The sequence below is a fragment of the Homarus americanus genome, unplaced genomic scaffold (assembly GCF_018991925.1).
Source record: "Homarus americanus isolate GMGI-L3 unplaced genomic scaffold, GMGI_Hamer_2.0 scaffold7626, whole genome shotgun sequence".
Taxonomy (NCBI): Eukaryota; Metazoa; Arthropoda; class Malacostraca; order Decapoda; family Nephropidae; genus Homarus; species Homarus americanus.
The window spans coordinates 19,177,985-19,194,389 of NW_024718273.1; the positions used below are offsets into that span (position 1 = coordinate 19,177,985).

Genomic DNA, 16,405 nt, shown 5'->3' on the forward strand with positions numbered 1-16,405 from the left:
CCTGACCCCGGGGGCGTCATGTCAGAGGTAAAGTAAAATGTTGGATCCTCACAAACTGCCGGACCCAGAACCTAACTTAATCTAACCCAACCCAACTTAACCAATTAACCTGGGTTTTCCTTAACGAGTTATAACCGTGCTACCTGCAATAGCTTAATTAACTTCTAATCCTAGCTATTCCTAACCTATCACTGACATTATTTAACTTAACCTGGCAGCAAATTCTAATCCTGTGCTGGATTTTATTTTAGACACATTGGAAACAGTTGGAAAGGGTGGAGCGACGGGTTAAACGGGTGTAAGATGATACAGTTTTGTAATTATGTGAACTTATATGTGGGTCAAGTTACCTCTTTCAAGTTTATATATCTAGGTGTGAGGTCACTGTACTCGTGTTGTTCTCTGTGAATAAAGATTTAAGTTTCAAGTCATTTTCATAATACCGTATCAATTTACAACGCACTCTATAACTTACATATTTCTAAATTGTTTAATGAGTCTTATCCGAGTACCAAGTTAGCATGAATACTGTGTGTGTGAAATGTGTGAAGTGTGAGATCCTAGAAATTATGCCATGGCAACTTATACATGTATACAAAAAGAAACATGTATTACGGAGGTATACATCTTCCCCAACACACCAGAATTTCTATACATTATGAAATTTCTGGGACTCGAAGTTGGTATGACTGATTTCTGACGTTTACACCCATGCGTTCGAAAAGATATTATTTTGTTAACTTTGAATCCTAATATAACCCCTTAACTCATCATACGTTACATAAATATGTTTTTAACCTGTGATTGTTATATGATCATTGTGTAACTTACCGTTTTAAGAATATATTGAATTAATACGACGAAATTTATTATACTGTCGGCTACGTTTCGTCAACCCGATTCCCGTTTTCTCTAATGCTCGTTGGGAGTTTTATAAGTTTATCCGCTGCCGGAGACCATTTTTTTTTACTTATTTTCTCGCTTTCATTAACATTTAAGCGTTGATAAATGATAAGTACTTCTGTTATTACTTATTGGATAAAATCTTCTACACAGACAAAATAATGACAATCTTGATTGAAATAGTAGACCAATAAACAATAAAGTGGTATAAGAGAAATTACAGTTAACACAAGGGGGGGTGGGGGTGGACGTAGTGAGGGTAATGTCCTTGACAGAAACGTTTGGCCATAGTTAATAACACAGTTTAGTCACTTAACTGAACTATATTTCAACATAATAGCTATTTTTTTTAGTAACTATAGCCTCATATATTTCCATCTACGTCTGTTGATAATGGACAGACCCGCGTACATCATTGCCGTTACAACAAACAACGTACAGTATTGAGATATAAAGTTGCCGGAGCCGTGAGGTAACAGTAGGTGGGTCAGTTCTCACTACACACTGTCAAGTATCAGTCCTGCTCTCCTACTGAACTCAGAGGCCACCAATAAGTTTATTTACTTTTCGTTTAAGTATATTTTTTATTATATATATATTTTTTTAATTTCATTGTATATATATATCTTACTTTCGTCTGTCATTCATTTACTAAACTTAGCAATATTAATTTTTCACTGAATATGAAAGAAAGTTATGAAGGGAATGAAGCTTTCTATCCGTACTTTCTACCAAGACTAAAGAACTATTATTTAAAACAGGACTCTTAAAGTAAAATAAAAGTCTTTTGTTATGGTCATATGTAAGTTCTTCAAATTTAACTACTCGACCGATATCATTTCCTCAACATAAACGTATTGAGAAAACCTGTTTTAGAGAGGAGTAAGGCACTGAATGTTTGGTATTATCGCAGCTGGTGGGCGGCCTGGTGTATCCTGTAACAAGGGTCTCTACGCCCACTCATCCTGGTACGGTGTAAACTGATCACTGTACCAAATCATTATGTAAGGCTATTTATTCCCCCATGGCAGGTCTAATAGAAGTTAACGACAATGTAGTCTTGAATTTTAATAATAGTAACGTAGGTAATAATAATAATAATAATAATAATAGCAACAATAGTAGTAACTTTATAATGATAACTAATAATAACTATCCCACACGCTGTACACTATTTATATTGTATTAAGACACTCCGCTACCCTCTTACAGTAAGTACTACGTCACTGCTTTACACCTTAACCGTAGTAAGTGTGGTAATTACTTTTCGTTTAATGATTTATTTTATTTGTTTTTCACTTCATCGTTTCTTCATCTTCTCTTCGTCTGTCATTCATTTATTAAACTTAGCAGTAGAATTTTTTTCTCACTTAATAACTGGATGAAATAAAAATGTAGCTTTGTATAAGGAAATCATATCTTTCTTGCAATATTTATCAAGTAATCAGACTAACGCTTTCATTTTGGGGGGGGGGGGGTGTATCTCAGTTATCTATATAAGTTTTATCTTTCAAACTATACTCGATAAGGAATAAATAGCTCACCAAGAGTTTTGATATTTCCCGGCGGGTTTTTTTTTTATTTTTTTTTAGACAAATGTTGCCAGCCCAGTTTTGAGAAAATGATCAAATTCTGTGTAACGAATGCTGAAGTGAGAGGAGTATATTTTGGTAATACTGCCTTCATGAAACAGAATATATACCCTGTATGCACGTTCAAATTTTTGACACATTTTATAAAATATATTAGTTATGTTTATATAATGTACTGATATGAATTTAGAAGAAAATATATTAAATTATTACAAAGTTTACGAAATACATACACATACTTATTAATGTTTACTCAACATTCTTACTCAGTATTTGACTCATTTCAGATGATTTAGACATTATCAGATTTGCGTTGAGATCCACGATGTCGATTGCCCCTCATTCTGAATAACAATTTTTACCTCAGTGATTGAATAAGTGAAGCGAGGCGCCTCCACAATCGCCTGTCTCTCTCTCTCACTTCCATTGTGATGAGTAGGGGTGGGCAGCTGTAGTGACTCATCGTTTGCCGTCCTCTCTCGCTCTCTCTCTCGCCTATCTGTCTCCGTGTTACTCCACCTCCTTATTAATATCTAAATAAACTGTCTCCATCTCTTTAGTCACCTGTACCTATCTCTACCTACCCCATTTAATCACTCCTATACAATATATAAAGTCCCTCTTACTCCTCCTACTGAACCTATGCACTTTCCTATAATCTTCACTCGTAGGGTTGCTGGTGTGTTATCCAGGTTGGATTTGAGGAAGGCGCATGGACCGGACGGAATGCCCCTCGTGTTCTGAGGGAGTGTGCTGAAGCCCTGGCCCCTGTGCTTGCTCGCCTCTTTCGCCTTTGCCTCAAAACCAAAACTTTTCCTTCTTCTTGGAAGCATGCCTTGGTTCAGCCCATCCCGAAGAAGGGTGACCATTCTAACCCCTCTAACTATCGCCCCATTGCCCTAACTTCATCCCTCTCTAAGATTTTCGAAACTATCTTGAACTCCCATTTTCTCCGTCACCTTGAACGCCTTTCTCTTTTGTCGGATCACCAGTATGGCTTTCGCCAGGCAAGATCTACTGGTGATCTGCTCTCCTATTGCACCCATCTTTGGTCATCCTCTCTTAGGGGTTATGGGGAAACTTTTGTCGTGGCCCTCGACATCTCCAAAGCATTTGACAGGGTATGGCACAAGTCTTTGCTTTCTAAACTTTCCTCTTATGGTTTCTCTCCCCCACTTTGTTCTCTAATTTCTAGCTTCCTTGAGAACCGATCCAAGCCAGTTGTTGTCGAGGGATCGATCTCTCGCTGTTTCTCTACCAATAGTGGCGTCCCACAGGGTTCTGTTCTTTCACCCACTCTCTTCCTTCTTTTTATCAATGATTTATTTCACACTAATTCTATCCATTCTTACGCTGATGATTCTGCTCTACACTCTTCTTCACTTTTCCCCTTCCCCCTAATTCTCAAACTAGATCTGTTTCTAGAGCTGATATCATTAAATCTATCAGTGCGGATATGTGCAGTATCTCCGAATGGGGAGGCAGAAACTTGGTTAAATTCAGTAGTAATAAAACACAGTATTTACCAATTACACTTTCCAAATTAGATGATCTCCCACCAAACACATTTCAGGACGTAATCATTCTGCCAAATTCTAAAATAGATATGCTAGGCCTCACCATTTCCTCGAATATGTCATGGAAGCCACACATCCTCAACATTGCTAATCTGCCTCCCGAAAGCTGGGAATGCTGTACAGATGCCATAGCTACTTCACTCCCGAGCAATTGCTTTAAGTATATAAGGGATTCATTCGTCTTAACTTGGAGTACTGCTCTCATATCTGGGGTGGCTCTTCTTCTGTCCAACTATTAGATAGGGTGGAATCAAAGGCATTTCGTCTTATTAACTCTCCCCCTTTAGTTGATAATCTTTCGTCCCTTTCTCTTCGCCACACTATTGCTTCACTCTCTCTCTCTCTTTTACAGGTACTTTTAACGGGCAATGTTTGATGGATTTGGCATCCTGTGTACCGCCGGCAAGGCCGTGGGCTCGTCTTGCCCGCGGTGCCCACCGTTTCTCTGTGGATGTTGGTCACAGTAGAATAACCCGTTATAGTACATCCTTCTTTCCTCACACAGCCAAACTGTGGAATGCTCTGCCTTCTTCTGTGTTTCCATGCTCATACAATCTGTCTCACTTCAAAAAGCTGATTTTCCGGCAGCTTCGTGGTGCAGATTAATATGATCTTTTTCTTTTCTATTTTTAATTTATTTCTATTCTTATTTTTTCGCCCCCGAGGCCCCGTTGTGGGTTGATGACCTGTGCCCGGGTGGGTTATTCCCCGTAAAAAAAAAAAAAACCTCACCTTCGTCTATAGTGTTGTCCAGTAAGATAGGGTTGCCATCCCAGTGCGTCACGTCGCCTGCATCATTGAAGGTGAGGATCAGTTTGCCGAGGTACTTGCCGAATGCATAAGCCTGGACCACCGGCACCTGTTTTCCTGACCTCTGCTTCACTATGGTCGGGTAGTCCCCCATCTTGGGCTCCGTCGAGGGATTTTCACCTGCAGGAGTTACAAAGAGAATGGGTTTATGAGTTATGGGTGTGGGCCAGAGAATGGGTTTATGAGTTATGGGTGTGGGCCAGAGAATGGGTTTATGAGTTATGGGTGTGGGCCAGAGAATGGGTTTTTGAGTTATGGGTGTGGGCCAGAGAATGGGTTTATGAGTTATGGTTGTGGGGCAGAGAATGGGTTTATGAGTTATGGTTGTGGGGCAGAGACCGGGTTTTTGAAATGGTTGAGTTACAGAATTCAACCTAAATAAATCAAACTACAATTTAGTCACCTTAAATACATTTTGAGTTTGTTAAGTTGACAGGAATATCTCCAAACTTAACCTAAATTAAACTAACAACATTTATTTACCATTATAACTTGTAAAGAATATATACACAGGAGGAATTAGACCCAGCACAAAATCCCATCACAACAATTTCTCACACGAAAAGAAAAAAATTTCGTAGATTAGTTACCCCTGTAAAAACAAGCACACGTTTCCGTTTTTTCTGGTGGTGACTATTTTCTTTCGTGTGGGGAGGATGCTAAGAAATTAATTACTTTTCTATGGTCTTCCTTAAGTAAATTTTTCATTCTTAAAATATTTAAGATTATCGATGGATATTAATGTTGTGTGTGGTGATTTTACTCAATTATTATTATTATGATTATTATCTGTAATTGATATACAAAGTAATGTTATGAACTCTCACGAGACACAAATTTGCAATCACTACTTTTGTACAAACCTGTAAGCTATAGTTGTACACTTTGTAGATACACGGATAGAAAGCCGTTTTTTTTAAGCCAGTGTAACTTAATAGCTTCACGTACTGTTAAGTATGAAGAAGTTGTTAAAGTAAATGGGGCAATTATACAATTAAAAGTTTTCTTTGATATGGGTGGGTCAGCGTGCAAATACGATGACAAAAACTGTACTGTATTTCTGTATGTTAACGGTAAACAGGAGATACAGAGTCTGGGAGGATTGAGAAACAGCATAAAAACCCTTACAGTTGTGGGCCATGATCACCAACCCTCAGGCGGCACCAGGATAGACTCAAAGGTCAAGAAACAGAGACGTGTATTTTCATGATTCGTACTACACTTGAGACCAGCCAGTGTAAAGTCATGGCGTGTTGTGTGTCATAGTGTTTACTTGCTGATGACTTGGGTATTTACTGACCTAGAAAACGCTTATAAACCTTAGTATTTAAAAACCAGTAATACATTATCATACCATCAACAGGGGTACATACATACCGTCCTTCAACCCTTAATTGGTGTAATAATGAGTCCCACAGTGACTCATTCTTCCTGAGTACGTGGCATTTAACATTTTGTTCCATACGAGACAAAGCGAAAGTACTTTGACCTTGTCCCCGCGATAAACAACCAAATCATCCCATTCACTACGATAAAATTGACCTAAACACCATGAATGACACACATTAAGACCAGATCCTTCATTATAACTTCAAATTCGGTAGAACAAAAGTATTCAAACTTAAATTAAATTCCTGGGGCTTTCCTCTCGAATTGGCATAGGCACTGTCACAGAAACTAATAATTAGCATCCTAGTCACTTTTAATGGTCAATTTCAAATTTTCATGGACATTGTTAAGGTGTCACAGTGATCTTTAAATTGTCAGAGGCATGTGTGTTCATTAAGTTGGGCCGGAGCACCTGGGACACCTAGAATCGGTTATCAATTTGTTTTCTGTTTCCTCACGAACAGGGGCTGTGACAACGCCTCTCACTCTCTTACTCAAGCCATGGTAGTCTATTGTGTAGGGTTAGATGCCCTCGACGATGCCCTGAGACTATATCGGCCCTGGATGGATGCTGTCTCATAACGTCATTTAGGGAACAAACATTACTATATGAGTTAATGTTAATATTATAATGTATTACTAAGCTTTAAATAACTCAGATCTTTTTTAGTTTGTATTTTTAAGTTAGTATTACATCAGTCACCAAGAATATGAAAAGATAGATTAATTTTTAGTATGATAAAAGTCATTGAGTGTCCGAACTGAGTGTCGTAGTCGCTTGTATTAATTATCAGGCGTAGGAGTTTGTTAAAGACGCAACAGAATCCACAACTCCTTAACTCGTTTGATGACCAGAAAACAGTAATAGTAAATAGTAATTTTTCCCCAGATTTTGTTGTGATGTATCTTACGTAATATAATTGATTGGAATCCATCACCGACAAGAGTACATTAGAATCCTTACCAGATATTTTTAGAGAAGTTGAGAAGACATTTTTTTTATCTCCCAGACACGAACGTACACCCGAATATAGACACGAACACACACGAATACACGCACGGATACAGACACGAATACACGCACGGATAAACATATAAGCACACACTGTTGAATTTATGTATCTCCCTACAGTACGTTGGATGTAATTGGTAATAATCAAACCTTTTATTCACGCTCACTGGCGCCCGAATCCCTGAGGTCCTGTTTAGTTCCGTGAGTCGAGGCATAATGTATGCACACAAATTTTCAGCCTTTGTTTTGATGTTACATGTTCAAGCGAGATATTGAAGGTGTTATAGGGGAGAATATTACTGTGTGAATCTTTGAAACCCCGGATTATGACTGCCTCTCCCGATTACAACCCCCCCCCCCTCTCTCTCTCTCTGGGTATTATTGGTGTGGGTTTTTTCACGATACAATATACCATGTCCTTCACCGTGAAGGACATGGTATATTGTATCGTGAAAAACGCACAGGTTGTAAGGGTAATCCAGCGTTTTCTGGTAGTCATAAGATATTGCAATCTATTTGTGAAGCATATTTGTAAAGTAGAGAGAGAGCATATTGTTGGATTATGATATTAGACTGATATTAATGTAAACTTTGTGGAAGCTATCAGCACGTGTGAAACCATTGTTTAATATACTTTTTATGTTAGTGATAAACCTTCAAAGCATTCACTTGAACACTATATTATTGAATGTGACACTGTCAAAGGCTTCAGGCCACCTGGCTTATTGTATCATGAACTTTATAATTACTACATTGAATCAGGGGTACTTGAGGACTTTCTCTTCCTCCCCATCACCTCCCCCCCCTCGTCTTCCTCTTCCACTCACCAGTATAAAGGAAGGTATTGGTATGTCCTCCCACCACAACATCGACCTCCGCCACCGCCTTAGCGATCTCCATGTCCTTCGTAAAGCCGGAGTGGCCCAGAGCAATGATGATCTCCACGCCCTCCTCACTCCTCAGTCTCCTAGCCTCCTTCCTCACAGCCGTTGCCTCGTCCGTGATGTTGAGCTTCCCAGGTGCAGAGATTATCTGGTGGTGAGCAACGCGTAATTGAGTTTCTTAGGTAAAGGTTTTGTTTAGGAATTCCTGTACTGTGTGGTTTATCAGGATCATGTGAAGATTAGCCCTCCAGCATATTTCACCTAACCTAACCTAACCTAACCTAACCTAACCTAACCTATCCTATTGCTGCCTATAGGGAGATAAGGTGGTTAATTATCACGTGGTACTTATTAAATAAAGTTAACATAAGGTTAGTTTATCGGAGGGGTAGGAGGCACACTCACAGAGATTAAGGTTAAAAATCACGAACGTAAATTTGGCGAAATATGGGGGAAATTAACAGGAAAAGGGGGAAGTGTGGGAGAGGAAATAACAGAGTGGGAATCGGTGGAACCTTGCCTCTGGTTTTGACATGGGAAAGATGGCAACCAAGAAGTAAATGACATGGGAAAGATGGCAACCAAGAAGTAAATGGCATGGGAAAGATGGCAACCAAGAAGTAAATGGCATGGGAAAGATGGCAACCAAGAAGTATTTGACATGGGAAAGATGGCAACCAAGAAGTAAATGACATGGGGAAGATGGACAAATGGCATGGAAGATGGCAACAAGAAGTAAATGACATGGGAAAGATGGCAACCAAGAAGTAAATGACATGGGAAAGATGGCAACCAAGAAGTAAATGACATGGGAAAGATGGCAACCAAGAAGTAAATGACATGGGAAAGATGGCAACCAAGAAGTAAATGACATGGGAAAGATGGCAACCAAGAAGTAAATGACATGGGAAAGATGGCAACCAAGAAGTAAATGACATGGGAAAGATGGCAACCAAGAAGTAAATGACATGGGAAAGATGGCAACCAAGAAGTAAATGACATGGGAAAGATGGCAATAAGTAAATGGCATGGGAAAGATGGGTAAATGGCAAGATGGCAACCAAGTAAATGGCATGGGAAGATGGCACAAGGACATGGGAAAGATGGCCAAGAGTGATGGCATGGGAAAGATGGCAACCAAGAAGTAATGACATGGGAAGATGGCAACCAAAAGTAAATGGCATGGAAAGATGGCAAGCAAAGAAGCAGCAAAGTAAATGGCATGGGAAAGATGGCAACCAAGTAAATGGCATGAAAGATGGCATGGCAAGAAGTAAATGAATTAATTGAACCGCTGGAATATTTTGTCTCATGAAGGCAGCGTCGACAGGTAACACACACACACACACACACACACACACCTTGAACCATCATAGGTGAACAACAGTGAAACCTCCGATATAACGTACTTTCATCTCATATAATTCGTTAATGGAGGTTTACATCTACAGACCCTCGATATAACGGACTTTCATCTCTATGTAGTTCGTTAGATGGAGGTTTCACATCTAGCGGACCCTCGATATAACGGACTTTCATCTCTGTGTAGTTCGTTAGGTGGAGGTTTCACATCTAGCGGACCCTCGATATAACGGACTTTCATCTCTATGTAGTTCGTTAGATGGAGGTTTCACATCTAGCGGACCCTCGATATAACGGACTTTCATCTCTATGTAGTTCGTTAGATGGAGGTTTCACATCTAGCGGACCCTCGATATAACGGACTTTCATCTCTATGTAGTTCGTTATATGGCGGTTTCACATCTAGCGGACCCTCGATATAACGGACTTTCATCTCTATGTAGTTCGTTAGATGGAGGTGTCACATCTAGCGGACCCTCGATATAACGTACTTTCATCTCTATGTAGTTCGTTAGATGGAGGTTTTAATGTACCAGTTATAACCACACTCTCTCTCCTATCATTTATTAATTATTTGACCATTTACCTTATAATTAAGAAATCGACTGAGAAGTAATGATGCGAACTCACACTCTAGACCCTCCTCATACTCAAGACCCTCCTCACACTCGAAGATTTTCCTCACACTCGAAAACCCACACACACTCATACTCAAAGAAAGAGACGCCGATAAGAAGAATGAAGTAAATGGATGAATGGAGAGGCGATAGCACCAATAACGAAGAAGAATAGGAAGGCTAGATGAAAAGAGAAGAGGCAGTAAATAAGAGAATGTATGGATAACGAATAGGAGACGATAGGATAGAAAACCAAATGAAGAATAGAGGAATGAAATCGAAATAGGTAGGAGAAGGTGGGCAAAGGTGAGGCAGTGATAAGCAAGGCCGTCACGACACGAGATAAAAACCTTCAAACGTAACCTGATGGTCATAGTGTGTCGAGGCAGACGGGTGTGGCCTTATGGTGGCTGTTTATACACACACACACGGCTGACAGTGGACAAGTGGGTCCTTCAAAACACATGTCTGCTTCCAAGGTGTTCAACACATGGGTAATGATTTTCAGGTAGTGGTGGTGGTAGATGTAGGGCACACACACACACACACACACACACAGACACACACACACACACACACAACAGCCTTGATAGATGAATCGGTATATTCATCGTCTCGCCTCTATTAACATCTGGTTTATTATATGTGATTTTCTCTACTGTGCTTTGACTTATTTTATCCAAAAATATAATTGTTGTTTACAGTTTTCTTCGTGTGTGTGTGTGTGTGTGTGTGTGTGTGTGTGTGTGTGTGTGTGTGTGTGTGTGTGTGGTATAAGAAAAAGTTAAAAAAAAATTATTAAATTATACGGGAAATGAATAATGATAATATTTAATCCTCTAACAGACATAAGTAAATTATTAATAAAAATAATAATATATTAAATTACACCTGAAAATAACAATGGAAATAGTTAACATACAGACTGACATGAAATAGGAATACCTGTACTGTACTATATTAACCTCAGTACTCCGGGAGATAATAAAAAAAAAATGGAACGAATGATGTGAAAAAAGTAGAACCTATTACGAACGTGAAAACCGGTCACACAAGTTGGTGGCCTGGCGAGAGAGTCTGGGGGGAAATCCCTGTTAATTCCATATACAAACCGGAAAATTTTGATCATAATATTAAGAGAAAAAAAATATATACTTCAATGTGTGTTTCGTAGTTACGTTAATTATCAAGGTTAATTTCACCGATGTTATTTCCGTTTCTCAACACTAGGAAGCTTTTGTTTAATACGTTTTAATTATATATATCGAGGTTATTGACTCGCGTATATATCAAGGTTATTAAAATAGCTGTTACTTATAAATTATATTAGCACTTTACGGATGCTTCTCAATAACGAACATAGTGAATTTTCTTCTGGTATTCCCAACTGCCGCAAGGTATCATATGCACTCATGAACGCTGGGGAGTTTCTTGCTATTGCCAATTTCTAGTTTTTTTTTCTCTCTAACTCTTCCGCCTTGGATAGATAGGTATATATTTATTTAGTAATATCGTTATACACATTGATTCTGCAGAACATTCGCTCCGAAGGTGTCTTCACGGCGGGGGGTTGTCAAACTCTTTCGTCCGTTGTGTCATTGTTCCACTCACACTCGTTTAAGATACCTGTTGGAGGGAGTGTACAGTACATACCCAGTATAAGTTTACAATGTTCATAGACAGTGTAGGTATATTGGGCATACTACTACTACTACTACTACTACTACTTTGCTGTCACTCGGAATCGAGTATGACGATCATCCAGCTATGATACAATGATATGACTTGTCAGGGATGTCACCTTCGTTGGTGAGTTTTGAGGTGACTAAAGAGGCCGATACCGGACCGACAGGATCGTTCACATGAGTTGCACACGTGGAGGGCTACATCGAGTGCGGGAGGGGCGGTGGCAGCGTCTTTCCGGCGTTGGCGCTTGTCTGCCTCGGTTTGCAGTCGGGCTAACTCTGGAGTATTGAAACCTTCTCGTGTAGTGATCCTCCAAGCGTTACGATGTGGAGGAATCGTCTCCCAGGTGGGGGAGACGGCGTTACGTTTATTATTCGTCAGGTGACTGTAAAGTAGCTGCTTTGTCAGTCTACTGTCGTCCATACGGGTAACATGGCCAGTCCAACGTAGTTGTTCATGGGTAATGGTAGCCTCGATGCTCCTACAGTTGGTGTCAGCGAGAATACTGGCATGTGTTCTCTTGTCTTCCCAGCGAACTCGGAGGATGGAACGTAGACTATTGGGGCTTGGGCCTATACAGTGACGGTAAACATTGTACACAGACAGTACAGGTCTGCTCTCTTCACTCTTTCTCTCTATCTCTCATCTCTTAAGGTTTTGTTTTGCAATGAATACTAAATGAGATGAATTCAGACGACGAGTCTTGCAGAGAGACGGGTGAAGACTGCAGACTTGGCCTTCCCTAGTATAAGAGGCAATACGTCAAAGAGGAATTATGTTATGAATATTCCAACACGAAGAGATGTAACTAAGTGGAGAAGCTGTTGCTATAGACGAGGATAATTGGGAAAATTGTAAACATGGAGAAGATTAAATGGGCAAATCGTAAACACATACGAGGATAAAGGGGGAAATTATAAACGTAGAAAAACTGATAATGGGGAAACTGTAAACATAGAAAAAGGCTAATGGGGAAATTTAGGAACGTAAAACCAGGATAATGGGGAAATTGTAAAGATAAATTAATACCAAAAAATAATACTCCTAAACACACACACCACTCACCATGGTTTCTGTAGTGACGTAACCAATAACACCGATTTTGCGTCCTCCTCGGGTGAAGACTGCGGATTTCGCGTATTTCTCCTGGATGGTTGGTTCTTGGGAGTCCTCAATGTTAGCTGCTAGGACGGGGAATGTTACGTTCTCCAGGAAGGGCACCACGCCACTGATACCGTCATCGAACTCGTGGTTACCGAAGGACTGTGGAATATGAAAGAATTTATTGGGATTTATTTATGTGACAAATTTATGACAAGATTCTCAAAATTTCATGTGTAATTGATATCTGTTTATATGAAAATTCACAAAAACGTACAAATTATAAATAAACTTTTACGTTACTAAGACTAAGTTCATTTAAAAATACAACATAAATCGTGATTAATACAATTTAATCTATTTGCGATGTGCAGTTTGGTGCCAAGTCTATAATACAGTCCTGATATTTTCTTTTCTTTGGGGTGAAACTGTCGTGATGTTATTCAAGGTGAGATCAAGTATTAATCTGGGTAGTTAGTTCTTCCTGTGATCACTAAATCGTCATCATCGTACATTCGCTTAAAGACCTTAGTTGTTGTAGCGCTAGAAGGCATTATAAAATCAACACTGGTCATGCCGTTAGTTAATTCCTTAGAGTTATGTTTTGGGAACGAAGCCTTGAAGCCGCCGCTGCTACACAGACAAAAGGTATATAACAGCGCTATCAACGACGCCTTGGGTTGCCTTGACTAAATTATTCCTTCTAGTAGAAATAAATGTATTCTGGCAGTTATAGGTAGAAAAACAAGTCCCACGAATAGATAGTTTAACAGACTATAATATCCACCCCCCCCCCCCAAACTATAGTTCAGATGCTCGTAGCTATATTTTCCGACTGCTTAATTGAGTTGTTACCCTGCGAACCAAATATTGAGTATAGTTACGGATAAAGTTTCTACAAATGACCATAGTTTATAAAATTTCCTCTTGCTCTATTTTTACAATGTCTCCTGTTACTCTATAAGTCAATATTGACGCCGTCGATTCGCTGGTCAGTTCCTTTTGGTTTTGAAGCCAAGAGGACTATCGAACAACAAACTCCAGCGGCTGAATCCTCTAGAATTACAACAACTATTAACCAGACGTTGATGAATTATATTATTTATGTCTCATTGATAGAGCTTAAGGGTGAACTTCTTACGACTACCTGATAGCTGACGCCTTGCACCTGTCCACTGTTCTGCTTATATCAACATCAGGTCCTTAACAGATTATAAGAACGACATAAGAAACAAACTTTACCTACACATATAACCAACATTATGTCATCACCACCCGAGTCGTCACAACACGCTGTACCTGTTCTAGTATTCCTCTCACCTGTTAGCACCACAAGATGCGAGCCATACCAGATGTGGGCCGCTGTTACCTGTGACTACTCTCTAGACACATACCTACAGTACTTGTTTTCCGAAGTTAATCACGTGATAAGTGTGTGTGTGTGTGTGACCGAGGTACCTAAGACCCTCGATACTGAAAGAACCAGACGAACGAAGGGATATAAATATAAAAAGATACAAGTAATGCTAATAGTTGAAGCACGAACATTTAAAGACAGACATCCTGAATCATTACAGTAGATTTGTGTTCAACTCACTGCTCTGTGTACCTCACTGAAAGAGCTGTCACATAAATAATGGCTGGGATAGAGTCTCAGGGTGAAATCTGTAACATTAAAGGATTTCGCAATATTTGTTTTTTTTATTTTAATATTATTTACCTTCCAATCAGTTAGAACTTATTTGGGAAAGTCGAACAAAAACAAGAGAAAGGCGAATAAAAATAAGAAAACGAGGAAAAATAAGAGAAAAACAAATAAAATGACGAGGAAAACGAACAAAAACAACAGAAAACGAAGAGAAAAGCGAACAAAAACAAGATAAAACAAACAAAAACAAAAGAAAAATGGACAAAAAACAATATCTCAGGAGTTGCTGTGACCGGGGGGCACGGGGCATGACATGACGTGGCTGTATTAGAATGCCAGGCACGCAAAGGTATGACGTGGTTGGTCAGGGGAGGAGAAACAAACACACGCGGTGGTCACTACTAAAGCTTATTAATCGCCTTTGAGAAGCTGAAACCAATCGTGTATATTTCTTTAAAAACACAAGAATCAAAGAAAGTTTAAGGTTGGTTTTGTAAGTCTTGAGAAATCATTTAAATCTGTCTTCATTTTTAAAGCATTAATGGTTCTTGTTTTTACTGGTTTCTTCGCTGTTTTCTAAGGTGATAATTAGTATACATATAAGTTATATAATTAGATAGTATTGACTCTATTCACGTAGTTTGATAATCATTCACTAGCCTCATGAATAATAAAAGTTAACATTTCGGGTAGACAAGAATATCAAATCTTAGCTTTTGTTTTTGATTACAGAAAATGGTGAGAAACTACACGAGGTTGAACATATGTCATCAGTTTTACGTCCAAGAGTACAGACGTGACGTTATTTTACAAGTAGAATCGTTTTTAGTTCAGTAATTCATTATCTCTAATAGATGATTTTCAAATGTGTAATATTGATGCTGATGAATAGCGTATTATAGGAACATAGAATACCCACTTACAAGTTTTACATTTTGATGCGCATTTGAGAGTATACCAGTTGGTCGTGTGTCTGGTGGTAGAGTGGGAGGTCTTGGTGGCCGCTGTCAAGTGCTGGTGAATGGTAAGGTCTTCGTGGCATCATCAGGTGGGGTAGAGGGCGACTGAGACTGAATCACGACTTATTGGGCCTTTTGAAGCGCTGCCACCACCTGGTCTTTTACAGGAATGTAATTGTATCATTGGTACTGAGGCGAACACTTTTTTTTCTGTAGTGCACGACCGTAGTGGTAAGTGAAGCTATGTTCAAGGACCGTAGTGGTAAGTGAAGCTATGTTCAAGGACCGTAGTGGTAAGTGAAGCTATGTTCAAGGACCGTAGTGGTAAGTGAAGCTATGTTCAAGGACCGTAGTGGTAAGTGAAGCTATGTTCAAGGACCGTAGTGGTAAGTGAAGCTATGTTCAAGGACCGGAGTGGTAAGTGAAGCCATGTTCAAGGACCGTAGTGGTAAGTGAAGCTATGTTCAAGGACCGTAGTGGTAAGTGAAGCTATGTTCAAGGACCGTAGTGGTAAGTGAAGCTATGTTCAAGGACCGTAGTGGTAAGTGGAGTTATGTTGTACGAATGTAATGGTACGTGAGATGTTACACGAACGTAATGGTACAGTATGTGAGGTGTTGCATGAACGTAATGGTCCAGTACATGAGGTGATGCACGAACGTAATGATAATTGCAGTTGTGTTTCACGAACGTAGTGGTGCGTGAAATTGTCTAACTTTGTGTTTTACGAACTTTGTGATATACGAATACAAACGAATTCTCGAATTTGTTATGAAAATGTTACTTGACGTTTTATTGGGAGAAACAGACTCATAAGTGTCAGTAGAACGACGCTATTACATTCGGCTTGTGATTAATATATAAC

At 39.4% G+C, this 16,405-nt stretch overlaps 1 protein-coding gene across 1 annotated transcript in view; it reads right to left on the reverse strand.

Annotated features, from left to right (window-relative positions):
- Window positions 1-16,405, reverse strand: part of LOC121859533 (snake venom 5'-nucleotidase-like) — a 65,772-nt gene that overhangs the window by 17,956 nt on the left and 31,411 nt on the right. The window contains exons 3-5 of the mRNA XM_042356411.1: window positions 12,898-13,095; window positions 8,111-8,315; window positions 4,805-5,002 (exon numbers count right to left, since the gene is read on the reverse strand). Coding sequence (XP_042212345.1) covers window positions 4,805-5,002; window positions 8,111-8,315; window positions 12,898-13,095 — 601 coding nt within the window. The remainder of the gene's footprint in view (window positions 1-4,804; window positions 5,003-8,110; window positions 8,316-12,897; window positions 13,096-16,405) is intronic.